This window comes from Phacochoerus africanus, chromosome 2, assembly GCF_016906955.1.
Source record: "Phacochoerus africanus isolate WHEZ1 chromosome 2, ROS_Pafr_v1, whole genome shotgun sequence".
In the NCBI taxonomy this organism is placed as follows: Eukaryota; Metazoa; Chordata; class Mammalia; order Artiodactyla; family Suidae; genus Phacochoerus; species Phacochoerus africanus.
In genome coordinates, this window is record NC_062545.1 from 130,076,125 (window position 1) to 130,104,124 (window position 28,000).

At 45.7% G+C, this 28,000-nt stretch overlaps 1 protein-coding gene and 1 pseudogene across 1 annotated transcript; one reads left to right on the plus strand and one right to left on the minus strand.

The window, feature by feature from the left end:
* The first annotated feature begins 3,398 nt into the window (after positions 1-3,398).
* Positions 3,399-28,000, plus strand: TGM7 (transglutaminase 7). The gene is made up of 13 exons (XM_047769195.1): positions 3,399-3,408; positions 12,875-13,057; positions 13,753-13,998; positions 14,590-14,708; positions 17,091-17,219; positions 17,320-17,497; positions 21,004-21,142; positions 22,545-22,648; positions 23,061-23,303; positions 23,761-24,087; positions 24,455-24,615; positions 27,049-27,182; positions 27,427-28,000. Exons 1-13 carry the CDS (start codon positions 3,399-3,401, stop codon positions 27,584-27,586), a joined length of 2,133 nt encoding a protein of 710 aa, XP_047625151.1. The 3' UTR covers positions 27,587-28,000.
* LOC125121180 (60S ribosomal protein L29-like) lies at positions 20,188-20,648 on the minus strand (annotated as a pseudogene).

Consider the following 28,000-nt stretch of genomic DNA (forward strand, 5'->3'; position numbering starts at 1 on the left):
AACTTTGTTTTTTTACAATTTTGAAATTCGAAAGCCTCTGACCCTGTCTTTTTTCTCTGTTTGAAACAATTGCTTAATAAAGTGAATTTTGGTTGCTGCAGGCAATTCCTATGCCAGTTTCAGAAAAAGCCCTAGCTTTCCCTACTTTTGCTCCTTTGCTCAAGCTGCGCCTTTGGCCTGGAAGGACTTTCTCACACCATCTCTCTCTCTCTCTTTCTCTAACACTCTTCATCCTTCATGACCAAGAGGCTGGTCACACATCATCACAATGGCTTTCCTGAGCTCCTCCCTAAAAGACCTCCATGTTCTGAGTCTGCTACTCAGGGTGGTTTCCTCTGCAGAGAATATTTGTATATGTTTTACCTCTAGCAACAGATTAAACAATAGGTTAAAGATCAGCTTTTACTACCTTTGTATGCCTTAAAACTTTTTGTTTTTGATTGAACCTGGGCTGCAATGGTGAAAGTGCCAAATCCTGACCACTAGACCACCAGGGAACTCCCCCTCAAAACTTCTAATATGGTGTGGTCCACACTAAGCCATCAATGCTTGTAAGGAAGGAAGGAAAGTAGTAGTGGAAACTGGGACCCTCTGCCTTAATGGGGCCAACAAGATGGACATAGTGGGATTTCCTGAGTTAACTTGGATAATAATATAATGGTTATTTTAGGGAGCACCTCTTTTACCATCTAAGCCCAAAACAAAAATGGAAGGGTTGAAATAAATAAGTAAATATTTTGAATGTAAAAGCATATTTTTATAAGGCAAAAGTCATTACATTGCTCAGGCTATATTCTCAAATAGAATGGCAAATTGTCTTATATGGAAATTCTCACTTTATTTTATTTTTATTTTTTTGCTTTTTTAGGTCTGCATCCATGGCATATGGAGGTTCCCAGGCTAGAAGTTGAATTGGAGCTACAGCTGCCAGTCTACACCACAGCCATAGCAATGCTGGATCTGAGCCGCATCTGCTCACGGCAATGCTGGATCCTTAACCCACTGAGCGAGGCCAGAGATCGAACCTGTGTCCTCATTGATCCTAGTCAGATTTGTTTCCACTGTGCCATAACCGGAACTACAGAAATTCTCACTTTAAACAAGTTCTGTCTTCAAGGCAGAGTCTAACCACAACTATGAAGGGGAAAAAACAAAAAAACAAAACCCTCACCTCAGTGTAGACAAAGGAAGGAAATATACTAAAATGTATACCCCCCCAACATTAAAAAAAAATGTACATTTAAAACATCTTTAATCTGAATTAGGACTTTTATTAAAAAGAGCTGTGGGGTTTTTTTTTTTTTTTGTCTTTTTGCCATTTCTTGGGCCCACTCCCACGGCATATGGAGGTTCCCAGGTTAGGGGTCTAATTGGAGCTGTAGCCACTGGCCTACGCCAGAGCCACAGCAACGCAAGATCCGAGCCGCGTCTGCAACCTACACAACAGCTCACGGCAACGCCAGATCCCTAACCCACTGAGCAAGGGCAGGGATCGAACCTGCAACCTCATGATTCCTAGTCAGATTCGTTAACCACTGCGCCACAACGGGAACTCCACAAAGAGTTGTTTTTTTATGTTTGTTTGTTTGTTTAATTCTGCCTTTCTCAAAAGAGCATCTATTTCTACTACAAGAGATTCTTGGAGTTCCTACTTGGGTCAGAAGAAACAAATCTGACTAGCATCCATGAGGACGCAGGTTCGATCCCTGGCCTTGCTCAGTGGGTTAAGGATTCAACATTGCCATGAGCAGACAAGGCTCAGATCCAGGATTGCTGTGGCTGTGGTGTAGGCTGGCAGCTACAGCCCGATTTGATCCCTAGCCTGGGAACATCCATATGCCTCGGGTTCGGCCCTAAAAAGAAGGGAAAAAAAAAGAAAAAGAGAGATTCTTGCTTGCATCAGTAACCAGTGTGTTACTTTACTGAGCCAAGTACAATAACTTTGATAAAAATAAAGTCTTCTCGGATACTCAGTAAACACCTGGTAACGAGCAAGTTTAATGGATCTGAGGACCATTTCCTAAATACACCACATTAAAAAAGGCAGAGGATGTGACAGAAAGCTTTGGTTACAACAGATGTGGGAATTTGTGATGAATCACACAGATTAACCCAGGACATTTGGCGCCTCTTACATACCTTTGACAGTGATCAGTAAATATGTAAATATCTTTGTTTTCTCTGCAGCATTCATTATTCTCTTACCAAAGTAAATAATTCCTCAAGGACTGTAGACTGAACATATCTGCTTCCCTCTTTAGACTGTCAGTCTGTTAAAACACTCATGCCCAGAACTCCAGCCATGGTCCTCCTACCCCTTTTCTCATTTTTTCTTAAAAATATTTTTCCCTCCCTATTGAAACATCTTAACCTCCCATGGTGAATTTTTTTTTTAATTAAGAAAAGTAGAAATCAAAAAATCACAATAATTCACAATCTCACTGCTCTTAGACAATCACAGTTTATTATATTTGCTTCCGTCTTTTAAAAATGGGTCTATCCACACACATAACATTTTTTACAGCGTTGAGATAAGCTGCACTGCTTTTGTATCTTGCTCTTTTCCCTCAGTTAACATTTTATTATAGGCATCCCCACCTTGTCATTGGAAATATTTGTCAACCTCATTTTTTTTAACTTTTTTTTTTCTTTTTAGGGCTGCACCCACAGCATATGGACGTTCCCAGGCTAGTGGTCGCCTGCCTACGCCACAGTCACAGCAACACCAGATCCAAGCCACATCTGCAACCCATACCACAGCTTGTGGCAATGCTGGATCCTTAACCCACTGATTGAGGCAAGGGATTGAACCCGAATCCTCATGGACACTAGTTGGGTTCTTAACCCTCTGAGCCACAATGGGAATTACTGTCAACCTCATTTTTAATCAATGGCACAATAATTCACCTTTTTAATGTACTCATTAAAGATGCAAAATACAAAGTCCCCTGGGTCCTATGACCATTTATGAATGATCTTCCTGAAGGCAGCTCTGTTCCTTACTCATCAATCCTCCTCCCCTCCCCCCGCTTAGAGTAATCGGGTCCCAAGCCTTGAAGTGACAGAGGCACGAAGGGATAGATCCAGACCACACTTTGCCTTCCATGTCACTGAGTCTTCTTGGCTTAAAAAGGAGGCCACAGAAACAAGTACCTCAGCAATTTTTTAAAAAAGGCTTTAGACAGAAGCTCTTTTCCTTAGGCTAAGATGCACCCGGAACAACGGGAAACTTAAGAACAGGAGGAGTACTAGGAGGTGGAGGAAATGGCAGCCCCACCCAACTCAGGATGGAGGGAAGGGTTCTAGGGCAATGACTGTAAATGCACAGAGAGGCAATTCGGTCTAGAACCCTAACGCTGATTAGTTGAAGGGCTTTGGCTGACAGAAGAAGGAGGGACATGGATCAGGGTGAGTAATGGGATCTAACTTTTCTGAGGTGCCAAGTCAAGGGAGGGGAGATGGCTGGAAGGGGTAGGAGGTGTGCAGAAGAGCCAAGAGAGCCAGAGTTGATGTGATAGTTCGTTGTATAATCTGGCTCCTTCCTCCAATTTCCTCACCTTCATTCAGATCTTGGCACAATCACACAGCCATTCCTTTCCTTATGAATGGGTTCAGCTTAACCCTGACAGTCTTTAACATCTTGGGACTGGAATGGCGTTGGGAAGGAAGTCAGGAGGCCCATGGGAACCTTGGCCTTGACCACCAGGTGCCCTTGGCACTTGGGAGACTGTGTCTGTGGTTGACCTTGGAACTGCAGGAGGACCACCTCCTGGATCCCAGACCTCTCCTGGTCCAGCTTCTCTTTAGAGAGCTGCTGCTCCCACCCTCTGAGCTCAGGCTTCCTCAGAACCCCTGCTGCTCTGCTGCTGGTAGTAAGAGCAGGGCCCAACAGGCTGGGCCAGCCTGGTGGGCAACGCACAGGGCTGCCGGGTGGGGCTGCTAAGATGAAATGTTCATTTCTTAAAATTGTGTTCTGAATTATATATCATAGGAACTATTAGGAATTGGAGATGCCCATGGGATTTTTATACAAGTAAGAGTTTAATAGAGAATTCTCAAGAGGCTTGTTCATATGCTAGATTTCAGGGTATTTTTGTACTGCATTGTAGGGTGTTTTTCCCCCATGGTTATCCCCACACTACAGTAAGCCTACAAATGTTATATTATCTTTTAAAATAGTATGCTTTAGGAGTTCCTGTCGTGGCTCAGTGGTTAACGAATCCGACTAGGAACCATGAGGTTGTGGGTCCAATCCCTGGCCTTGCTCAGTGGGTTAAGGATCCGGCGTTGCCCTGAGCTGTGGTGTAGGTTGCAGACACGCCTCAGATGCCGCGTTGCTGTGGCTCTGGCGCACGCCGGCGGCTACAGCCCTGATTAGACCCTTAGCCTGGGAACCTCCATATGCTGCGAGAAGCGGCCCTGAAAAAGGCAAAAAGACAAAAAAAAATTTTTTTAAATAAATAAAATAGTATGCTTTAATTAAACAATATACAAAAAAAATATGCTTGTTATACAAAGTGAAAGGTTTGTATATTAGGATTAAAAAAAGCACAAGTCCCCCTTTACCTACAACATGCTCGCAATTCTGCTCCTTCCTTATAGGAAACAATTTTGATAACAATTTGGTTAACTGCCTTTAAATATTACGAGATTATATAAACTTGTTTTATACAGTGAGATTTTATAATACATATTATCTGACGATTTACTTTTTTAAAAATTGAATCATATATCTTGGAAATCTTTGCATGTTGGTCTATCAAAATTTTGTAAAGAGGAGTTCCTGTTGTGGTGCAGTGGAAACAAATCCGACTAGTATCCATTAGGATACAGGTTCAATCCCCAGCCTCGCTCAGTGGGTTGGAGATCCGGTGTTGCTGTGAGCTGTGGTGTAGGTCGCAGACACAGCTCAGATCCTGCATTGCTGTGGCTGTGGCATAGGCTGGCAGCTATAGCTCCAATTCAACCCCTAGCCTAGGAACTTCCATATGTAGCCCTAAAAAGCAAAAAAAAAGTAAAGAATTTTGGTTTTTCCATTCTGGGTGTATAAGCCCAATTTATTTAATAAATTTACTAATTTGTTTAACACTGTGGACATTTAGATGGTTTCCAATATTTTGCTTTTATAAACAATGCTGCAATGAATATCCTTGCTGATAAAACCTTGCATATGTATGCAAATATTTTTTACATGAAAGATTTCTAAAAGAACTATTGGACCAAAGATAATATCCACTGTAAGTTTTGATGGATACTGGAGGGAAAACTTAACTTCTTTTCCCTCTACCAATCAGGTTAATTTTCCGTAAACCTGTAAATTAGACTAACAAAAGACAAAATAACAAGAAAAAAGACAAACAGATGTTTATTAACATGTGCATTGCCCATGTACACAGGAACACTCTGTGATGAGCAACTCAAAGTGGTGGTTAGAACTTGGACTTATATAGCATCTTAGCAGAAGAGCAATAAAGTTTTAGAGAAGTGACAAGAAAAGGACTTAAGTTTCTACGGCAGCAAACGCAGGAAGGTAAATATATGGGGGAACTACTACTTTGTTGTCTAGGTTCCTCTTGTGCCATCTCTGGACTGATGAGGGTCTAGGGCTGTCTCTGGTGCTTAATTTCTGTCCTTCCTTACTGGGGGGGGGGCACATCTGTACCAATTATGTTTTGCTTTAGGCAAATGCGGAAGGGCAGATAGCTTTTCTTGTATCTGCTTCTCAGTTGCCTTCAGCTCATAATAACCTTTACGCTGAAGAGCATGCCTGGGAATGGCATATTCTGCCACCTTTCACTATCAACCAATTTTCTCTAAAAAGTCTGTTTGAATTTACACTGTCACTATATGTGAAATATATGAAAGAATACATTTCCATGTTCCCTTACAAGATAGATTGTTATCCTTTTCAATATTTTTGAATGGGTCGAAGATGGAATCTTGTTTTAGTTTACACTTTTCTGATTATGGCAAATCTTAATATTTACAGCAACTTTTTTTTTTTGTCCTTTTGCCATTTCTTGGACCACTCCCGTGGTATATGGAGGTTCCCAGGCAACTTTTATATACAATACAACTCCTACAGCAACTTTTATATACAATAGATATTAATTCTTTGTTATATTTGCTGCAAAAGACCTAATCATTTAACTTGTACAGCCAGCCTACTAATGTTTTTCTCCTGCCAGCAGCTATTTGAATTGCTGAATACTGGGTGTAAACAATCAGTCTAGTTAATGATGTAGACACCACTAAATGAAAAATAATATTTCAGGGAGTTCCCGACATGGTGCACAGCAGAAACGAATCCAACTAGGATGGGAACCATGAGGCTGCAGGTGCGGTCCCTGACCTCAATCAGTTGGTTAAGGATCCAGCATTGCCGTGAGCTGTGGTTTGGGTCGAAGACACGGCTCAGATCTGGCGTTGCCGTGGCTGTGGTGTAGGTTGGCAGCTGTAACTCTAATTAGATCTTTAGCCTGGGAAGTTCCATATGCCAAGGGTGTGGCCCTAAAAAGAAAAATAAATAAATAAATACTATTTCAAAGTAACAACACAGTAGTACATGATTAACTAAAAAATAAATGATTCAAAGTCTAAGAAGTTGCAGAGGAGGGAGAGAGACCAGGCGGGTCCTGGAGCTGGTTCTTCCCTGACCTGCTGTCATTATAGGATGGGGAGATTGAGACGGGCTGTGTTTTTCCTGGAGTCCTTCAAACCCCTAAGGCTCTAGAGAGTAGCCAAGGGAACCCTTCCCCAGTTCTTCCACCAGAGCAGCACCTCTCAGGTCTGCTTATTATATTTTTATTTGAATAAAGCCCATAGTCACTTACCTGAAAAAAAAAAAGTGAAAACCTCCAGACCATAAGCCAGAGGTTAAGAGCTAGGTTCTGGAGTCAGACTGTCTAGGTTTAAATGACAGTTTTGCCATTTATTAGATAAGTGACCCTGAGCAAGTTACTTAACCTCCCTAATCCTCTGTCTGCTCATCTGTGATACAGAATTAGTAATATCTTGTTGGTAGTTGTAGGGATAGGAGATGATGCATGAATGCTTTTAAAGCCTAGAGCTTAATAATGCCTAGTAAATATTAGCGAGATAACAAAACTGTTGTTGCAGATACTAAGACAGTTCCACCTTCTAAAATGCCCTGGGGGTGGGGGTGGGGGAGAAAAAAAGGGAGTTCCCCTTGTGGCACAGTGGAAACAAATTTAACTAGTATCCCTGAGGATGCGGGTTCGATTCCTGTCCTCCCTCAGAGGGTTGGGGATCTGGCATTGCTGTGAGCTGCGGTGTAGTTCACAGATGTGGCTCAGAGCCCACGTTGCTATGGCATAGGCTGGCAGCTGTAGCTCTAATCTGACCCCTATGTGCCTGGGAACTTCCATGTGCCAAGGGTGTGGCCCTAAAAAGCAAAAAAAAAAATTAAATAATAATAATAATAATTTAAAAATAAAATAAAATGCCTGGGATGGAATTCATGGCAGAGGTGGATACTCAGTTTTGCTGGAAGAGTGGGGATACACAGACATTGGGGAAGGAGTGGGGCCATCTAGAGGTAGAGCTGGGCATGAGCTACTTGGAGGCCACAATACAAGGAAAGGAGAAGTTACGGGCTATAAGGGAGATAAGATTGGATGCTTATGCTGGGACCTCATTGTGGAGGGCTCTGAATGCTTGGCTAGGGAATCTGGACTGGAACTTTTAGGTAATAAGACATTTTCATCCTTACACAGAAATGCTCTGCAGTAATCTCATTAAACGGGAATCTTCCTATGCTCTCACACAGACATGCCCTTTCATATTCCTTAAGAGGGAAGAAATGAAAAAGAACAAAGTATTTATCAAAGTCCCAAGCTTACAGTAACAATGGGAAGTGGAAAAAAGACAAGCCATTGACGGAAAATTGAGTGAAATGCAGGGACCAAGGCAGGAGAAGGGGAGGAGCTAAGCCCACCTGACATTTGGTGGCAGGTGCCCCCTCTCTGCTGGCTGTGCCAGGAATATTTTACCCTTCCTGTCTCTCCCTGGAGTTTTCCAGTTCTTCACCAGTAGCCTGCTTGCTTGGATGTGGTGGGCAATGGATTCTTTTGACCTGCCCTAGTCTTTGACCAAATTAGCTGGGCCTTAGGAAGTCCTGGAAGTCAAGGTATTTCCTGAGGGGGTTACCTGTCTGCAGAGGCCAGTCGCTTGCACACTGGTGTAGTCCCTCCTTTCTTCCTTCTTACACCTTTGCTGAGGTCCTCATTAGCCTTTTGCCTAGATTTTTGCAACACAGTTCTCGCTGCCCTTCCCACCCTCGTCTTGCTTCCCTCTGGTCTGGATTAATCCCAAAGTACAGCTCTGCTGGTGCCACTTCTGCTGAAAACTCTAACTTTGATCAAAGCAATGCTTTCCTTTAAACAAAAAAGGAGTCCACATTCAAAGCAAAAGCTTGGCCAACACCAAAAGACTCAAAGGAAAGAAAGATTTCCCATAATTTTACCACCTACGGTTAATCTGGAATATACTGTTTTTCAAAGTTTTTATGTTGCTTTTTAATATTTTAGGAATGAGTTCCCCATATTCTTTGTCCTTTTGTCGATTACATAGAGATAAGAGGAATAAAGTTTAGAAAACAAACACTTATTGTAGGATATTTGGGTTACACTAAACAACCTTATGTTTACATTTTTAGACATAAATTTTGATCTTTCTCAGGAAAAATTTCTAGAGGAGGAATTTGTGGATTAAAGGAATTTTGTGGTTGTTTTTTTTTTGTGGTGGTAGTTGTTGTTGTTGTTGTTGGTTTCAGCTGCACCCATGGCATATGAAAGTTCCTGGGGCAAGGATAGAACCTGAGCCTCTGCAGTGACCCAAGGTGCTGCTACATTTGGACTCCTAGCCTGCTGAGCCATAATAGGAACTCCAGGAATTTATGTTTTAAGGCTTTCTTTTATTTTGTAATAAATATTGATGAATTGTCCTCAGAAAGATGTAACATTTTATCCTCCCATCAGGGAGAAGTATACCCATGACTATTGAGCAAATAGCAGCATCTCAGCCTGGCCCTGCTGCCCTCACAGGCTTTTCTCTCTCTCCCTCCTCCCCTATCATTCTCCTCACACATCACTATACAAGTGTGTAACCACTCAGCAAACATCTCTGAGCACCCATGAGGGAAGGCAAGAGATTGTGAAGTTTAGGAGGCTGACTCTGGAGCCAGCCTACCTGGGTTTGATCCCAGCTCCGCCCTCCCTGCCTGTCAGGAAAAACATGAACATCTCCATCCCACAGTGGTTGTAAGGACGTATATGATTTCAGAACTGCAAAATGCTCCTGAACTGACACATAGTAATTATTCAGTGAACAGTAGCTCTAACTACCAGCAATTAGGAATCATGTTCCATTCTAGGCAAGGCAGGTCCAGGTGTGAGACATTGGCCAAGGTCTCTGCTTCTGTGGAACTAATTCAAGAGGCTATTAAGTGCTCTGCAGAAAATGAAAAGGGTGTTGTCATGGCCGATGGTCATAGGGTGGAAGGAAGGGCATCCTGGTCACGAAAAGCCCCTACATGATGGTTACCTCTGAGTCAAGACCCCAGCAGGGAGATTGGACAGCCAGGAGAGCAGGGCTGCCTTGGGTTTCAATCTCTCAGAGGGCAGGAGCTTCATATTTCAGAACTCACTGCAGGCAGACAACTGTTCTAAAGTCTGCTTTTTTTTTTTTTTTTTTTTTTTTTTTAAGGCTGATAATGCACGGGGATATAGTGTGATCTTTCTCTATCCTTGTCTTTACATTAGTCAAGTGCCAAGAGTCACGCGGCCAGGGCCTACCACTCCTCCTACTTGTCACTAACCCATGTGGCCAGTGGCCAAGGCAAGAAGGCCTTGGGGGCACTGACGTGTTTTTTTTTTTTAATGATTGATTCTGCTTGATTCTGCACTTTGTTGAACCTCTTCCTGATCCTCCTGGCTTTCTTTGCCAGCTCCCTTGAGGCCCCTCCCCTTTGTTCCCTGAAGTCATGGTCTCCCTGACATGGAAAGCACTGCAGTGGGCCAAATGCATAATTACATCAAGTGAAATAAAAAAGAAAATCGGAGGTCCTGATGGAGACTGAGTTTTCTCCATGGGAAAGACATCTTCCTTCTTCCTCCTTTCCTTTCCCTCCCAAACCAATAGTCAGCTTGGGTCAAGGGGAAATTGAGTTGGCTGCCCTTAGGAACTGTGCTTTTGGCTGTGGGCAGCAGCCAGGAAAAGGCTGTCCTCCTCTGTGCCCCCCCCCACCCCACCATGGAAGTGGTGTACACACCTGTGTGCTCCTCGCTGACTCTTTCTGGTGTCTGATCTTTTAGTGTCAAATGGCCACTGGGCACTGCATGGGATGGAGAGGCTTCTGTGAAGACTCAGGAGGACCTGGTATAAAAACACAGGCCCCTCAGGAACAAATAAGATGCACAGTTTCCACCAGGATCTAGGCTAGCTGCTTCCAAACTTTTTGACTATGACCCCCAGTTTGCATCATGATCCAGTTATTCATAAAATGATGCTTGCTCTTCCTACAGTAGGCTGCATTGTGATATTTTCTATTCTATTTTTTTAAAAATATGTTCGTCGTGGAGTTCCTGTCGTCGCTCAGTGGTTAACGAATCCGACTAGGAACCATGAGATTGAAGGTTCGATCCCTGTTATTGCTCAGTGGGTTAGGGATCTGGCATTGCCGTGAGCTGTGGTGTAGGTTGCAGACGCGGCTCGGCTCCTGCGTTGCTGTGGCTCTGGCGTAGGCCGGTGGCTATAGCTCTGATTAGACCCCTAGCCTGGGAACCTCCTTATGCCACGGGAGTGGCCCAAGAAATGGCAAAAAGACAAAAAAAATTAAAAAAAAAATATGTTCGTCATATTTCTCTAAACTGATTTCACAAACTACTAGTAGATTAGACCTGTTTACAAAATGCTGTTTAATCACTCACAAGGCTCTGTCTTAGATCATGCCCTGAATCTTTGGTTCCAACAACTATTTAAGTGCCTAAGTTACCATTCAAGAGGTTGGAAAACTTTGTACTATTTGATCCAATAGTTCATCTTTGAATCTGCTACAAGGAAAGATTGTTACTAGGAGGGAGGGTCAAGGGACCGCTGTGAATATTCTGTTTTCAGCCAGATGTTTGACAAATTTGTAGGAAAGATATAAAACAAAGCTGGATTTGACTTTAGACTGTGAAGGAAATCTAAAAACACCTAATCCAATTTCCTCAGGTAAAGAATTAGATATAGTCACAGCTACGTGAAGAATATTTCCTAGTGACTCAGTGTTAACCTGGAAGAAAGCTCTAACAGTAATACTCCACTGGCTTCTGACTTAAGCTTTAATGTTTAGAACCATCGTAATACCAAGAACTTGGACAAAGACCTGGAAGACCATTTAGCCAGTTCCCAGGTGGCAAAATCAAGCATTTAGGTGAAAGAATTAGGATTCAAGGAATTCCCGTTGTGGCTCAGGGAGTTATGAACCCGACTAGTACTCATGATGATACAGGTTCCATCCCTGGCCTTGCTTGGTGGGTTAAGGATCCAGCATTGCTGTGAGCTGTGGTGTAGGTCTCAGATGTGGCTTGGATGCCATGTTGCTGTGGCTGTGGTGGAGGCCGGCAGCTGCAGCTGTGATTTGACCCCTAACCTGGGAACTTCCATATGCGGCAGGTGTGGCCCTAAAAAGAAAAAAAAAGAAAGAAAAGAAAGAAAGAATTAGGATTCAAAAAAATCCATCCAGGAAGCAAAGTAGGCTGAAACTATGACAGCGAACTCATTTAACAAAAACATAAAGCACCTTATGTGAAAGTTCAAAATGCAGATGGCACAGAGACTGGCTGGAGCAAACACAAGTTTTCTTTCTAGGATGCTTTTTGGCAGCAATCCAGCTTCTACACACTAGATGCCTGTCACAGTCTCTCCCTTAGTTGTGACAACCAAAAATATCTCCAGACTTAGCCAAATGTCCTCGGGGGTGGGGGTGGGGGGCCAAATTTCCCCATTTGAGAACCACTGAGATAAACTGATTTGCTACCAGTGGAAAGGACCTAATGAATTTTTGTTGACAGTAAATACAATAAATATCACTAGCAAAAGTAGCAAAGCAAATGCAGTCTGAGACTGCATTATCACCAGTACTAAGAGCAACTAACAATGACTGAGTACTTACGCTGCACCTGCCACTACGCTAAGGTCCTTACATGTGAACCCTCACTTAATGTGCACATGAACCCTGCAAGGTGGGAATCCCATAGTCTCTATTTTTTTACTGAGGACACCGATGACCCTCAGTGACTTGCTCAAGGTCTCACAGCCAAGGTGGTGAGAGCCTGCATCTTGCCCACTGTGCTAGGAGAGTTTTAAAGCTATACGCTAAGTGTATACATACTGTAGCATCCTAGGAAGCAGCTAGTGCCCTCACACACCTGGAACATGGTTGAGAAGGAAGAAATAACCTGAAGGTAACCCCCACATCCTGAAGCAGGGATTTGCCTGTAGCTGAGGTCCTAGCTTCCAGTCCGCTCGCTGACCTCAATTCACACAAAGTTGCCCCTTCTTCTATGATCAGGATAACATAGTAATTTTTAGAAAGGCTGTCAACAAAAGTGATTAAGGGTACATGGCAGCACTTTGAGGGTTAAGTTTCCATTATCTGGAAACGTTGTGTTGTCTGTGACACCAGACTGGGGCTCCGAGTCCAGGTACAGAGGTCACTGGGATCATGGTGTGGAACTGCTCTCTGAGGCTGAGTCGTGAAACTCCTGGGGAGGGGGCAGGAGGGCTAAGATCTGGTCAGCAATCTTACCCACGGCAGAGCCAGGGGGCCACAGCTCATCAGTGACCTGTCCCCCCGCCCCCCTGCCAGTGGTGGCCTTGAAGCTCATGTCCGTGGACCTACAGAGCCCCAGGAACAACAAGGAGCACCGCACGCAGGAGATAAGCCTGCAGCGGCTCATCGTGCGCCGAGGCCAGGCCTTCACGATGCAGCTGCAGTTCAACCGACCCTTCCACTCTGGGACTGACCACCTCACCTTTGTGGCTGAGACAGGTGAGTCCGCCCCTCCCCAAGGCAGAGTTTACCTGTAGGGTCTCTGCCTCTCCTTTCTGAACCACCCTCTCTTCTCTCTTCTGGGACCCCCAGGACCCCGTTAGTGCTGTTAGGAAAAGATTTGGCCAGAGCTCCCGCTGTGGCACAATGGGTTACAAATCTGACTGCAGTGGCTTTAGTCGCTGCGGAGGCACAGGTTTAATACCTGGCCCAGTGCAGTGGGTTACCACATCTGTGGCTCAGATTTGATCCCTGGCCCGGGAACTTCCATATACCTTGGGTACAGCCATAAAAGAAAGAAGGAAGGAAGGAAGGAAGGAAGGAAGGAAGGAAGGAAGGAAGGAAGGAAAGAAAGAAGGAAAGAAGAAAAGAAAAAGAAAAGATTTGGCCAATTCAGCAGACTAAGGTTGTGCTAATAACAGCCAACTTTTAAATGCACAACAGGCACTGTGCTAAAATTTCACACACATGATCTCATTTAATCCCTAGGATGACACTTTCAGGTGGGTACTACTATGACCCCATTTTACAGATAAAAAACAGAGGCCCATAGATCTTAAGTGCCTGCCCAAGGACACCCAGTGGCAATAAAAGGATTAGTAACTGGTAGGAGAAGGGAAGGGTCCTCCCAGTTCCCCTATGATCATGTCCCATAGATTTGGAGCCTCCTTCTGGGGTCATTCCCTCCTCTGTAGGACCAGCACCCACGGAGCATCTGGGAACCCGAGCCACCTTCCTGCTCACTGACACCCGACAAGGCAACGTCTGGAGTGCTTCTGACTTCACCATCAATGCCAACTCACTCTTTGTTTCCCTCTTCACACCGGCCAATGCAGTCATTGGTCCCTACAGTCTGAAGATCCAGATCTCTCAGGACCAGGGTCACAGCACGACCCACTCACTGGGGACTTTCATCCTGCTTTTTAACCCTTGGAGTGCAGGTATGTCTTGTTCACAGGTTGTAATGCTACAACTAACCCACTGGGAGCGCTTCGTGAGGGTCTACTTAGTCTGGAAGATAAAATGCTGTGAGCACCTATGCGCTGTGTTACCATGTGCTCACTAAAAATCACCTTACGAAGAAATTTTAATGGCATGATGAAAATGTTCATGGTGTGATGTTAAGTGAAATTGATTAGGAAATGGAACATGTGTGATCCTAAGTGTATTACGTGTGTGCAAAAAAAGAGAGCCCAGCCAGGATGTATCAACATGTAATGATAGGTGTCTCTGCATAGTAGTAGGAAGGGTGATCTTCATTGTCTTCTTTCAGTTATCCATGTTTTCCTAATCTCTGTGACAAGTTTGCTGCTTTTATACCCAGGAAAAGATAATCTTGTTTTAAAGTATAGGTTATATTGCTGGCCTCTAGAAAAGCACAGTCCTTGAAGGGGTCCAGTTTTGATTTCCATTGCCATCCACCCATTGCTTGTCTGATTATCCAGCAAGATACTGTCATTACTGTTTTTTTTTAATTACTGTTTGTTTCTTGGTTTGTGGCTTTGCCTCCTCTGCTACTCTGAACTGCTCAGAGGACGATGTCTACCTGCCAAGTGAAATACTGCTGCAGGAGTATATCATGATGGACTACGGCTTTGTTTACAAGGGTCATGAAAGATTCGTCACCCCCTGGCCCTGGAACTACGGGCAGGTAACAGTGTCACCAGATGTGGGTCTTAGACAACACTTGTTAAGCCCATGAAGTGACGTGAAAAAAGGCAGAGTGTGCAGTGCTGGACCAATTTCCCATCCAGTGAGAGATGCAAGGAGGGAAGGGGAGTTGCCTTTCCTTCTCAGCTTTTAGTATTTTATATGAAAAACTTAAAACATAATGCAAGTAGACAGGCTACTATAATGGACCTCCATGAACCTCTTACTTTCAATAATGATCAATTTATGGTGACTCTTGTCTCATCTATACTGGGGGTTTGCAAACTACAGACTGTGGGCCAGATGTGGCCCACTGCCTGCTTTTGCATGGCCCATGAGCTTAGAATGGTTTCCGTACTTTTTAAACTGTTGAAAAAGAATTTTTAAAAAATAACACAGTTCAGCCAAAAAAAAAGGATGAAATAATGCCATTTGCAGCAACATGGATGGACCTAGGGATTATCATACTGAGAGAAGTAAGACAGAGAAAAACAAATATCATATGATGTCACTTATATGTGGAATCTAGTTTAAAGTGATGCAAAAAACTTACATATAAAACAGATACAAACACAGACTTCAAAACCAGTCTTGTGGTTACCACAGGTGAAACCACTGAGGGGAGGGAAGAACATATACACACAACTGTGTAAAAATAAATGATTAACAAGAACCTGCTGTATAGCACAGGAAAATCTACTTCATACTTTGTTGTAATCTATATGAGAAAAAAGAAAGAGTATATTTATATGTATGACTAATTCACTTTGCCACACACCTGAAACTAATACAACATTATAATTCAACTATACTCCAATAAAATTTAAAAATAAAAAAAACCACAGTCATCCCTCAGTACCTGCAGGTTCCAGGACCCCTCCACAGATGCTAGAATCTAGGCGTACTCAAGTTCCTTACATACAGTGAGGTGGTATTTGCATATAACCTATGCATATCTTCCCATATATTTAAAATCTTCTCTAGATAGTTATGATACCTAATACAGTGTAAATGATGTAAATGGTTGCTGGTATTATGCAGCAAAGTCAAGTTCTGCTTTTTGGAACTTTCTGGAATTTTTTCCAAATATTTCTGATCCTATTGGTTGAATCCATGGATGCGGAACCCACAGATATGGAGGGCCAACCATATTTTATGATGTGCAAATTAGATAAAATTCAAACTTCAATGACCCTAAATACCATTTTATTACAACACAGCCACGCTCATTGGTTTAGGTATCATCTGTGGCTGCTTTCATGCTACAATGGCCAAGGTGAATAGTTAAGACAGAGGCCTGCAGAGGCCCTTAAGGCCCTAAGGCCAGCAGAGCCTAAAATATTATCTGGTCCTTTATAGATAAATTTTGCCCATCCAGGGTGTGTGCTCCCCCATTCCTCCCCCTCAACACAAGATTTTTTCGGAAGATACCATATCATTTAATCCAGCAATAATTCCAAATATAGTTCTAAGAGATGATGATGTATTCTGAAAAACCCAACATTATTTTAACTGAAATAATGAACAGCGATTCTTTAATAACATCAAATATCCTGTTAATGTACAGAGTGGGGGACCTTTGGCTCTGGGCAACTTTTTCACTCTGAGCCACCAGCCATGGCTGGGATATTTCTCTCCGCCTCCCACTGCCTTCTCAGTCCTGTCCGCACACTGGGAGGGAAGAGTTAGTGAAGCTGGGTGATCGGGGCAAGAAGCAGGAAGCCTTGCTGGTAAAGATCAGATTCCTGTTTTACAACAACTTGTGTAATTTTTTGAAATTTAAAAAAATACCAGTGCACTTGACAGCCCAAAGGGCTACCACACCTGTAGCAAATGCACGTTGTAAAGGTACATCATGAGTCAACACTGGCTTCTCCTGTGCTCGCACCACAGCACTAAAAACTCTACCTGATTTCAAGGTTCTCCATGCTCTTCTCCCTCTCCTCACCTGCCTGGCCTTATATTTATCCATCTGATCATTTCCTACTCCCACAGATCCTCCACAAGGAAAATCTCAAGCCCAACTTTGGTACCCATCATGGGCAAAAACCTCGGTGAACACATGCAACCCTGCCTCCTTCCCCTCTACCTGGTCCTTCCAAGTTCACCAGCTCCAAGCCTCCTCCAATCTCTTCAGCTCACTCTCACCTCTCCAAATTCTGTTTGCATTTTCCATCAGAACCACACTGGATAGTTCTTCAGAATTCTGAATCTAATCCATTCCCAACTTGACTGACAAGCTCTTTGAAGGCAGGACCTTGTCTGATATTTAGCCCCGCCCCTCCCCCCCACGTACACACCAACCCTAAAGTCAGGGTTACTGACTTGGCTTCAGAATTCTAGATGGTTTTACTCTTTGTTTTTCCTTGAAATCCCTCTGGAGTTTGAAGAGGACATCATAGATATCTGCTTTGAGATTCTGAACAAGAGCCTGTACTTCTTAGAGAACCCTGCCAAAGACTGCTCCCGGCGCAACGACGTGGTGTATGTCTGCAGGGTGGTGACCGCAATGGTAAGGCCAGGAGCACCCCCACCCCTGCCTAAGCTCCCCATCCTCACTACCCCACTCCCACCCCTGGCACCGCGGAAACTCACCTGTCTGTCCCCTGCAGATCAATAGCAACGACGACAGCGGCGTCCTGCAGGGAAACTGGGGAGAGGACTACTCCCAGGGGGTCAGCCCGCTGGAGTGGAATGGCAGTGTGGCCATCCTGCGGCAGTGGGCAGCCAGGGGCGGGCAGCCCGTCAAGTATGGGCAGTGCTGGGTCTTCGCAGCTGTTATGTGCACGGGTGAGTGAGAGGGAGAACGGAATGCGGATTCACTGACTCTGAGTGATGACCCTTTGAGATCCAGGTGGGGTTACCTCCACTTCATGAGAGTTAACCGCGGCTTGTATGCAGCTTCACGGCTAAGTAGTGGTGAGCACTCGGCTCTTAACCAGCATGCTCTACAGTCTCAAGGAATCCTGCAATGATCAGGGAGAGGGGTTAACCTGCCGAAGTCACTCCCCAGTGTCCTTGATGGAGCAGCTCCACAACTACTAAAATGGTCACTGGATAGAGGAGCTTATCCCAAAGCAGAGGCAAATCAGTCTCTTTCTGCCATCTGCTCAGGCTTTTCAGTGCAAAGTGAGGCTGGAGTCGGAGACACATTGGGGGAAACTTGAGGTGCAAGCAGATGATCTGGGTTAACTGGATCTCTCCTGTGGGCAGAGCAGGCCACTCCCAAACTTCTCAGAGAGATTCTTGAGCAGTTACAATTAGAGGTTTTTTTGTTTTTGTTTTTTGTTTTTTTGTTTTTTTTTGTAAATTAGGAATGTTTTTTATTTAAAACATTTTAAAAATGGGATAAATTATGGTTTCTATGCTCCCTTGAATATTCTTTTTCTTAAACAGTTATTTTCCCAATACAATTTTTTCTGCTATACAGCATGGTGACCCAGTTACACATACCTGTACACATTCTATTTTCTCATATTATCATGCTCCATCATAAGTGACTAGACATAGTTCCCAGTGCTACACAGCAAGGTCTCATTGCTAACCCATTCCAAAGGCAATAGTTTGCATCTATTAACCCCAAGCTCCCAATCCACCCCACTCCCTTCTCTTTCCCCTTGGCAACCACAAATCTATTCTCCAAGTCCATGATTTTCTTTTCTGTGGAAAGGTTCATTTGTGCCTTATATTAGATTCCAGGTATAAGTGATATCATATGGTATTTGTCTTTCTCTTTCTGACTTACTTCACTCAGGACGAGTCTCTACTTCCATCCATGTTGCTGAAAATGGCATTGTTTTATTCTTTTTTACGGCTGAATAGTATTCCATTGTGTGTATATATACCACATCTTCCTAATCCAATCATCTGTGATGGACATTTGTGTTGTTTTCATGTCTTGGCTATTGTGAATAGTGCTGCAATGAACATGTGGGTGCGCAATTAGAGATTTACCACTTTGCTAACTATCCTTAAGGAGCATCAGCGTTTTCATTATCAGGTATTTACAAGTAAGGGCCAAGTTGTTGATCAGATTATCTGTGACAATAAGAGGAAGATGGAAAACACCGAGGTGCCTGCCTGTCTTTCCCCAAGAGGCAGGAGTACCTTGCACAGTGCGGCATGTTGTATTGTGATGCTCCAGAAATGTTTGCTGAACCAGTGGGTTGAGGAGTGGAGTGGGTTGAACCAGTTGGAGAATGAGGAGGCACAGGCTGGGAGGAGAGAGACAGGGGCCAAAGACAAAATTCTAGACTTTTCTGAGAGGGGCAACATAGCTTGGCAGTTCTGTACAGGTGCTGCAGACAGCGGAGAGGTTTAAATTTGACTGTACTAGTCTAGTGACCTCATTTTGCTCATTTGTTTTCACGAGAACATGCTCTCAGCTCAGTGCCAGCATTTAGAACAGCCACATTTGCCTCGGGATGGTATGTCCCTAACCAGGCAGTTGTTAGGGAAGAGGGCTCAGGCCTTTAGACCCTGGGAAGAGAGGGAAAAGGTCTAGGTATGCATCTTTGCTTCACCTCTGAGCCTCTCTCCACTGCCAGGCCAGAGAGTTCTGGGGCCATTGAGCGAGGGGAGGGCTGCTCCTGCCACACTGCCTCAGGTTATTCAAAACACTGGGGTCTCTCATCTCTGATAAGGGTTTGTGAAGAGCCCAGGGGATGTGCTGGGAGTGGGTAGGTGATTGTGGACAGGTGGTGCTCTTTGGGGCTCTTGAATGAATCAAAAGCAAAAGATTGGCCAATCTTAATAATTCTCTTATGTTCTAAAGCATTGTTAACTATCCTTCCAGCAGCCTCAGTGGGCACCATCTGCTCCTAAGCAGAAGGGTGGGGGGATAAACCTCTCTCTAAACTCCTGACCTTGCTGGCAGAGGTGGGGGCCCCGTGTTCCCAAGGTCACACAGGTTCTTGGCTTAATTTCATCTGGCCCTGGGCCCAGGTGTGTGGTGATGGTGTAGTGTCTGCTTTGTGTGATTCCTGAGAAGCCACAAGAGGGTACTGTTGCCTTACTAAATATGGTCACTGCCTCACTGTACAGGCAGGTTCCTTTTGTAGCTGATGTCTTCCACATGATTCTATAAGTCTATCTTACATCCGTGCTCCAATTTCTTTATTACTTCCTCCAAACCCTTTTACTTGGGCAGAATTACAGATCCAAAATTTCAGAACTGAAAATCATCCAGTCCAACTCTTTGTTTTGTTACAGATAATAAGATTAAAGCCCAAAGAAGTTAAGCCACTCACCTAAAGTCACACAGCTTCTCTTCCAGCCACAGCATAGGCTTAATATTTTTAATTGTCTTTCATATTATCCACTGTTTAGGTTCTCTGTTTTTATTTTTATTATTTTATTTTATTTTATTGACAGATCCTGCCACAGGTTTATTTGTACAAATATCACAGAAGGACACCAGCCCCATAGAGACAGCCCAGGGATCACACCAGTCCTGCCCTCACATTGGCAGATAAACACCTCTATTGTGGAGCTTTTGTGGGGGGCCTGGGCACTTTGGGAGCTGGAGCCAGAGCTGGAGCTGCAGCCATACCTCCAGCTGTGGCCTTGGCCTGGGACTTGGGCCAGCAGAGCCTGAGGCCCTTGCGTTGCAGGCACAAGCACATTTCCCAAGCTTGGGGTGAACAATGTAGGCAAGTCGACTGAGCTTGCGGCTGCCACCCTTTGGGATGTTGGGCTTGACCTCCTTGGGTTTTACAAGAGCCTTGATAGCTTCAGCACATGCACTCATGGCCTTGGCATTGTTGGCCAGCATCTTCCTTAGGTCTTTCTTGTCGTGCTTCTTGGCAAAGTGCATGTTCCTTAGGAGCTTGGGGTCCGCCCCCTTAAGAGAGTCATATTGTTGTGATCAGGGTTTCTTGATGCCATCTCTGTGCCATTTTTGGGACTGATTAAGCGTGGCGTGGTTCTTGGACTTCACCATGTCTGCACCCGGGTCGGCCGATCCCGAAGCACCTGCGGCCGGAAGAGCGGTTCTCTGTTTATAATTTGGAAAGCTGCTGGATGGGGGGGGAACCCTAAATGATAAATTGAATTGTTGTTAATTGTTGTTTTAAGTGACCCTCAAATGATTTTCTCCCGATGGAATGGAGACATGGATAGGCAGCCGGGTTCTGGGCCTGGGTTATGTGCTCTGAGGCTAAAGGAGTTACCAGTGTGAATTTCCAAGAATCTTGGCCTTTTTCTCTTCCAGCTTGAAAGTTAGAAAGTATGCATGTGAGATTCATGATTCCCCTCGACACGAACTCAGTAATTCCCCATGCTTTTCTTCTCTTTAGTAATGAGATGCTTAGGGGTTCCAACCCGTGTCGTTTCCAATTTCCGTTCTGCACACAACGCAGACGCAAACTTGACCGTCGACACCTACTACGACCAAAATGCAGAGATGCTACCGCCTCAGAAACGAGACAAGATATGGTAAGGGGCACCGTCTCTTATAGATCTCTACTCCATTTCAGATAGGGTAGGACAATTCTGACCCAATTCTCTCTGGTCTCGAGGAAATATTGCCCTGTACAATGTCGCTGATGCTCAGAGAACAAGTCCTCTGCCCAGGAAGCTGGTCTGGCTAATTAGATCATCCCATCAAGCTCATTTCAGAGATAGAAGACAATGGCATAACGTCTTCTGAAGCTGGCAACCCAATGAATAGATAATGCATCCTCAGAATACTGACCTCAAAATCTGTATTTATCTTACTCTTCCTTCTTTGAGCCTTTTGGTTTCTACATTTCTCTTTCTCTTTTAGGACAAAACCCGAATTAGCTGCCTCTACACACTTCCTTCAGCCTGTCTTGACTTCTCCTCCCCCCACCTCACTCCCTCTCTGCAGGTGTACATGTGTTTTGTGTGTGTGTGTGTGTGTGTGTATGTGTACATATCCATGTGTGTCTCTGTGTGTCCCTATATTTTTGGCTCTCTAATCGCCTCCCCCGGTTCTTTGCCTTTTCTCTACCCCATATCTGATTTCCTGTTTTTGCTTTTGAAGCCACTTTCCAGGTCTTACCTGGAGTTGCATAAGAACTAGCTGCTGTCCTTGGAGCCCTCTCCCTCTCTGAGCTCCTCAAGGGCTACAACTTCTCTGGTTCAATGAGCAGTAGTGTATCTGAGAAGGACATATCACTTGTGTAGAATTCTGTCTGTGAAGACGTAACCTGACTCTAATCATGAGGAGACATCAGGCAAGTCCAAAATGAGGGCCACTCAGGAAGGATGGAAGGAAGGGAGAGAGAAAGAAAGAAGGAAAGAAGGAAGGAAGGAAAGAAAGAACCAGCTGTAATGGAAAACCAGCTATAATGGAAAAAAATAAAAGTCATTTTAAAAAAAAAGAAAAGCTATATTCAAAATGTTAACAGGATGAAACAAAGCCTGAGGAACCCTTCCACAACAAAGAACACAAAGGGTACTGGACAACTAAATGCAATGTGTGATCCTGGACTGGGTGGACAAGAATGCCATAAAGGACATTATTAGTTCAATTGACAAAACTGAGATATAGACAATATAGTAGATAAAATTACAGTATCGACATTAAATGTGTGAGGTTGATAACTGTACAAGAGAAGGAAGATCCCTATTCTTGGCAATCTCCACATCCATGCTGAAAGAAAGCCATGAAAAAGCAAATGGGCAAAATGCTAACAATAGATGAACAGGTGTTCTTTATACTATTCTTGCAACTTTACTATAAGCTTGAAATTACTTCCAAATAAAATGTAACCAAATAGAAGAAACAATGACATAAAGCGCTCAGTATAGGTCTGATACCTGGCAAATCCTCTGAAAATGTGAGTCCTTTTTTCTATACTGCTTTCTGCAGGAATTTCCACGTCTGGAACGAGTGCTGGATGATCCGGAAAGATCTCCCTCCAGAATACAACGGGTGGCAGGTTCTGGACCCCACTCCCCAGCAAACCAGCAGTGGTGAGTGGGTTACATGGTAGAAGGGTCTGGGCTCTGTGGGGACCCGATCCAGGTGACTGGCCCCGTGAGCAGGAGGCCAGAAAGGAGCAATGCTTTCCCCACTTCGTCCCCTTTCCAAAGTCATAGAGGAGGCACTTTGTGTCAGGGTGCTGACTTTGCCATTGACATTTGGGTGACCTGAGAGTCACTGGTCCTCTCAGCTGTTTGCTCACCTGTAAAGTGGGGAAGATGAAGATGATGACTACTGCTTCCCAGGGTAGCCGTGAGCATCAGATGAATTAATGGGGACTGGAGGACACCCCCCAGATGAGGGTCATTAATGCCACATCCCCTCCCCCTCCCGCCTCCCTTCCTCCCATGGCTGCGTGTCAGCAGCCCGGTTAGCAGTCCACAATGCCTGTTCCCTGCACAGGGCTGTTCCGCTGTGGCCCTGCCTCCGTGAAGGCCGTCAGGGAAGGGGAGGTCCACCTGCCCTTCGATACCGCATTCGTGTACGCCGAGGTGAATGCCGATGAAGTCGTGTGGCTGCTGGAGGATGGCCGGGCCCGGGAAATCTTGGCCCATAAAACCAGCTCCATTGGGAAGGAAATCAGCACCAAGATGGTAGGCTCGGACCAGCGCCAGAACATCACCAGCTCCTACAAGTACCCAGAAGGTGCCTGGGGCCCCAGGGACTTAGGGAGGGGGCTGCTGTAATCTCCTTTGTGCTGCTTCCCCAAGGGCATGAGGCTGGCTCTCACATTAAAACCAGCACCTAACCACCTCCTCAGAGATGACAAAGAACAGCATCCCATGTTTATACTCTGGAACTCACTTAATCTGTGCCTAACTCTGTGAGGCAAGGAGCTATCCTAGGGCCATACATGACAGAACTGAGCACCAATGAGTGAAGGGACTGTGAGAGAGCAGGGATTCGCACCCAAGCCTGGACAGCACCAACCCCCTTGTTTTCAGCCACGATGCCCTATTGTCTTCTGAAGCAGCTCTTCTAGTGGCTGGGGCCTTAGGAGTGGGTCTGGGGGTTGCTGGGAGCCTTGTTTTCCCAAGAAAATCACTGGTCCTCTCCATTCCTCCCTCCACACGGACGTCTGTCCTGCTCTCCTTTCCGCCAGGATCCCCCAAGGAGCGCTCTGTGTTCATGAAGGCCTCCCAGAAAATGCTGGGCCCGAGGGGGACCTTGTCGCCCTTCCTGGATCTGCTGGGGTCTGGGGGCTTTGAGAACCAGCCAGCGCAGCTGCAGCTCCACCTGACCAGGACGCCCCAGTGGGGCCAGGACCTGCTGCTGAAGCTGCACGCCCGGAGGGTGACAGACAGGGCCCATCCCCAGGGGCCCATCCAACTGGTGGTGCGCTTCTGTGCGCAGACCCTGCTGCACAACGGTGGCACCCGGGAGCCCCTCTGGAGGCAGACATCACACTTGACACTGGACTTTGGGGAGGGTGAGTACAAGGCAGGCCTGGAAAGACAGAAGCAAGGAGAGGAGCTTGTGGCCATGAACAAGGCACCCCTAATACATGTGCATACACGTACACACACATACACATCAGGCAATGAAACTGCTGTTGGTGGGTGGTTGAATACTGGGTATATAATGCTGTCCCATTAGGTGAAACACAGCAGGGACCTCGGGGAATGGGGGGAACAGGGTAAGCGCTGTCTCTCTCTCTCTCACACACAAACTTACACATTCACATACATATTTTCTCTCAAACACAAACTATCTTCCCCTCTCTCGCACATACACATTTTCTCTCCCTCTTTCCGAGACCCATTCCTGGACTCAAGATGCCATCTGTCTGTGCTTAGTGATAGAGTGGCCGCTCCTGCTCCCCTACAACAATTATAGAAACAAGCTGACGGATGAAAAGATGATCCGCGTGTCTGGCATCGCCAAGGTGGAGGGGACAGGGAGGTCCATGCTGGTCCTAAAAGATATCTCTCTGGAGCCTCCTGACTTATCTATTGAGGTAAGGCATCTGGACAGAGATGGGGCCCAGGGGCTGAGGGTACAGCAGTGAACAAGACACAGTCCCTGCCTTGGACACCAAACAGATGATTAAAATACAGTACGGGAGTTCCTGCTGTGGCGCAGCTGGTAAAGGATCTGGCATTGCCTCTGTAGCAGCGCGAGTTTGATCCCTGGCCTGGCGCAGTGGGTTAAGAACCTTACTGCAGCGGCTCGGGTTCGATCCCTGGCCAGGAACTTCCATATGCCGCAGGTGCGGCCACAAAAGAAAAAGTCTGCAGTGTGGTATGGTCTCTTGTGCTCTGTGCAAAGGGAAGCCTTCCCAGCGGAGGTGACATTTTACAGAAGATTGCACATGAAGAATGAGGTGCAGATGAAGGCATTTTAAGTAAGGAAGTAACTTTGCAGAGGCAGAGAGACAAGAAAGGCAGATCCTAAAAGATGGAGTAGAGGTGAGAGCTTTGAGAGAGACCACAGGGCAGATTCCCAAGGTGACTGCTAATAAGACAGGGTGATAAGAATGAGGGAAACAAACGGAGGGTGAGCCTTGCATTTCAAGCTCAAAGGCTTGAGTGGCTGGTGAGGCCACTGCATGAGGAACAAATAGAGGTGAAGGAAGGGTAAAGAGGGGGGCAGAGATGAGCCCCATCTCCTATAACCAGGGCTTCCCTTCCTCTGAAGCCTCATTTCCCCACTGCCCACTCCTACCTGAAAGACTTGCCCACTGCCTAGTCCCCACCTGACTTTGCACTTGGTAGATTTGTGGACAGCTGCCTCCATCCACCCCCACCAGGACGAGAACTGAGCAGCTCCACATTGTAAACCTTCTGGTTGCCTGACAGTTTTTACCTGGGCATGTGCAAGTGATGCTAGGCAGAGTCCATGGGGGCTGTGGCGGGGGCGGGGGGGCAACAATGGTCAGAATGGCGAGTGTAGACACAAGCCTGAGGGCTGAAGTGAAGGTCCTGCCTGTTACTCAGAGCCCAGGTTAATGTAGAATCCAATGCATACCCATCAGATGCCAAGTAGGCTATTAATTTTTTCCCATTGGTAAGAGACCCAGGAAGGGTATATGATGACACTGGATTCCAAAGTTATTTTGACCTGTTCTATGTTGGCACCCTCATTAGAGTACAAGGGACTTGTTTCTTTTCTTTGGATTCCAGAGAAATCAGGATGTGTTCTTCCTGCTCCTTGATTCTCTGGTTGGGCCAGAACATGTCTCCAATGTGACCTGGGTGGTCAGAGTCATTTCAGCTTAACTCTTATTTAACAAATATCCATCATTTGGCTGGCACCGTGCTAGGCCCTTGGGGTCTAGAAGTGAGTAGGATGGAGTCCCTGCCTCCCACTTGCAGGCCAAGGCCATGCTGCCCTATGACACAGACCTCACATGTGGTGCCCTGAACTCACCTGGGAAAACTCAGAGTGGGTCTTCCGGTATATATGAAGAAAGCAGCAGGGGGAAAGATTCTGGCTGAGGTCTGGGACACTTGGGTCAGGTTCTGGCTCTTCCATTAACATATGCTGGGAACTTGGCTTCAAAGAATGTCATCACTGGTGGCACATGGATGGCACACATGACACCACTCTCTTATCCTTTGCCTGTGTCAGACACTACTAATCAATCACGACTCCCACTGACTCTGGATCATCCTCGGGACCCTTGTTTTTTGTGTATATGCATCTTGCAGCAGCTTGATGTGGGATCTCAGTTCCCACATAGAACTGGAGCTGCAGTGGTGCATGTGTCGCATCCTAACCACTAAACCTCCAGGGAACTTCCCCCCACCTTAGGACCCGTTTTCTGAGTGTGTGTGTGTGTGTGTGTGTGTGTGTCTTTTTTAGGGCTGCACCTGCAGCAAATGGAGGTTCCCAGGCTAGGGGTCCATTCAGAGCTGTGGCCACTGGCCCATGCCATAGCCACAGCAATGCAGGATCCGAGCCACATCTGCAACCTACACCACAGCTCATGGCAACTCCGGCTCCTTAACCCACTGAGTGAAGAGGCCAGGGATCAAACCTGCGTCCTCATGGGTACTAGTCAGATTAGTTTCTGGGAGCCATAATGGGAGCTCTTAAGACCCTTTTTAACACAGCGTTCCTAAAGCCACAACTAAAGGATTAGAGCTGGCACTTAAGTTGAAATCTAATTGCCATCTTGAGTTAAACAAGGGGAAGGGAAGTAGATTTCAACTTGGTTCCAATTCCCAAGTGGCAGTGGCTTTCTGAAGTGCTGTGAGCTTCTAAGACAGGTCAGGGTGTGTGTTAACCCTGAACACTCAGGGCTTATGTTCTCTCCCCTGCAGCATCTTAGCTCCAAGTAAGCAGTCCCTCCCTGGTGGCCAACAGAGGGATGGGGAAGTGAGGTTGCTAAACTGAGTACACAAGTGAGGGCAGTTGCCCATGATATCCCCGTCTTCTCTCCACACAGGTGTCTGAGAAAGCAGAGGTGGGCAAAGCATTGAAGGTCCATATCTCACTCACCAATACCCTCTCCGTGCCTCTGACCCACTGCACCATGGTGCTGGAAGGCAGTGGACTCATCAATGGGCAGATATCAAAAGAGTAAGTGCCACTGCCATCTACCTGCCTCACGCTGATCTTTATAAGGGAAGCCTCGTGGGGTCATTAGATGGTCTCCAGTCTTCTGGATGATGTCTCCTTGCCCCCACCTTCCCAACCCCCTCTGGGACGGTTAAGCTTGGGGATGGGGGAGGGGCAGGGAGGTGCTTACCAACCAAGAGGGGAAACCAGATTAACCCACCCCAACAGTTACTCAAGGCTTGAACAGGCCCTTCTTGACTTTTAGCCTTGGGACTCTGGTGGCTGGACGCACGATCCAAATTCAAATGGACCTCTACCCCATCAAAGCTGGACCCCGCCAACTGCAAGTCCTCATCAGCAGCAAGGAGATCAAGGAGATCAAGGGCTATAAGGACATCCTTGTTGCTGCAGCCCGGGCTTCTTAAATCTTGCCACCACCTCCTCTAGCACTCCTAGTCACCCAGCCCCTTGCCTGTCCCCTCCTGATGCCCTTCTAGCCAACCTAGCCCTCCAGACCCACCTTGCTCACTTCTCCTCCTAAGGTTGTGATGTTTTTCACTCCTTTTCTGGCCTCTTCCCGCCACCTGCCTGAAGATGAAGGAAGCTCTGTACATCTTGGGACGAGACTATGAAAATAGCTTTATCACTAGTGTTTCTTCTTCTGTGCTGACAAGCTACTTATTGCTACTGGTGAGGTAGGAGGTAGATGGACCCCAAAACTCCTGTGGGGTCAGAAAGTGAAGGGGCACCAGGCCATAATCTGTCCCGATAATTGTGCCAGAACCCTTTGCTCTGTGTTCCTTCACAGCCAAAATATGCACATGCATATCAGGGAGGGC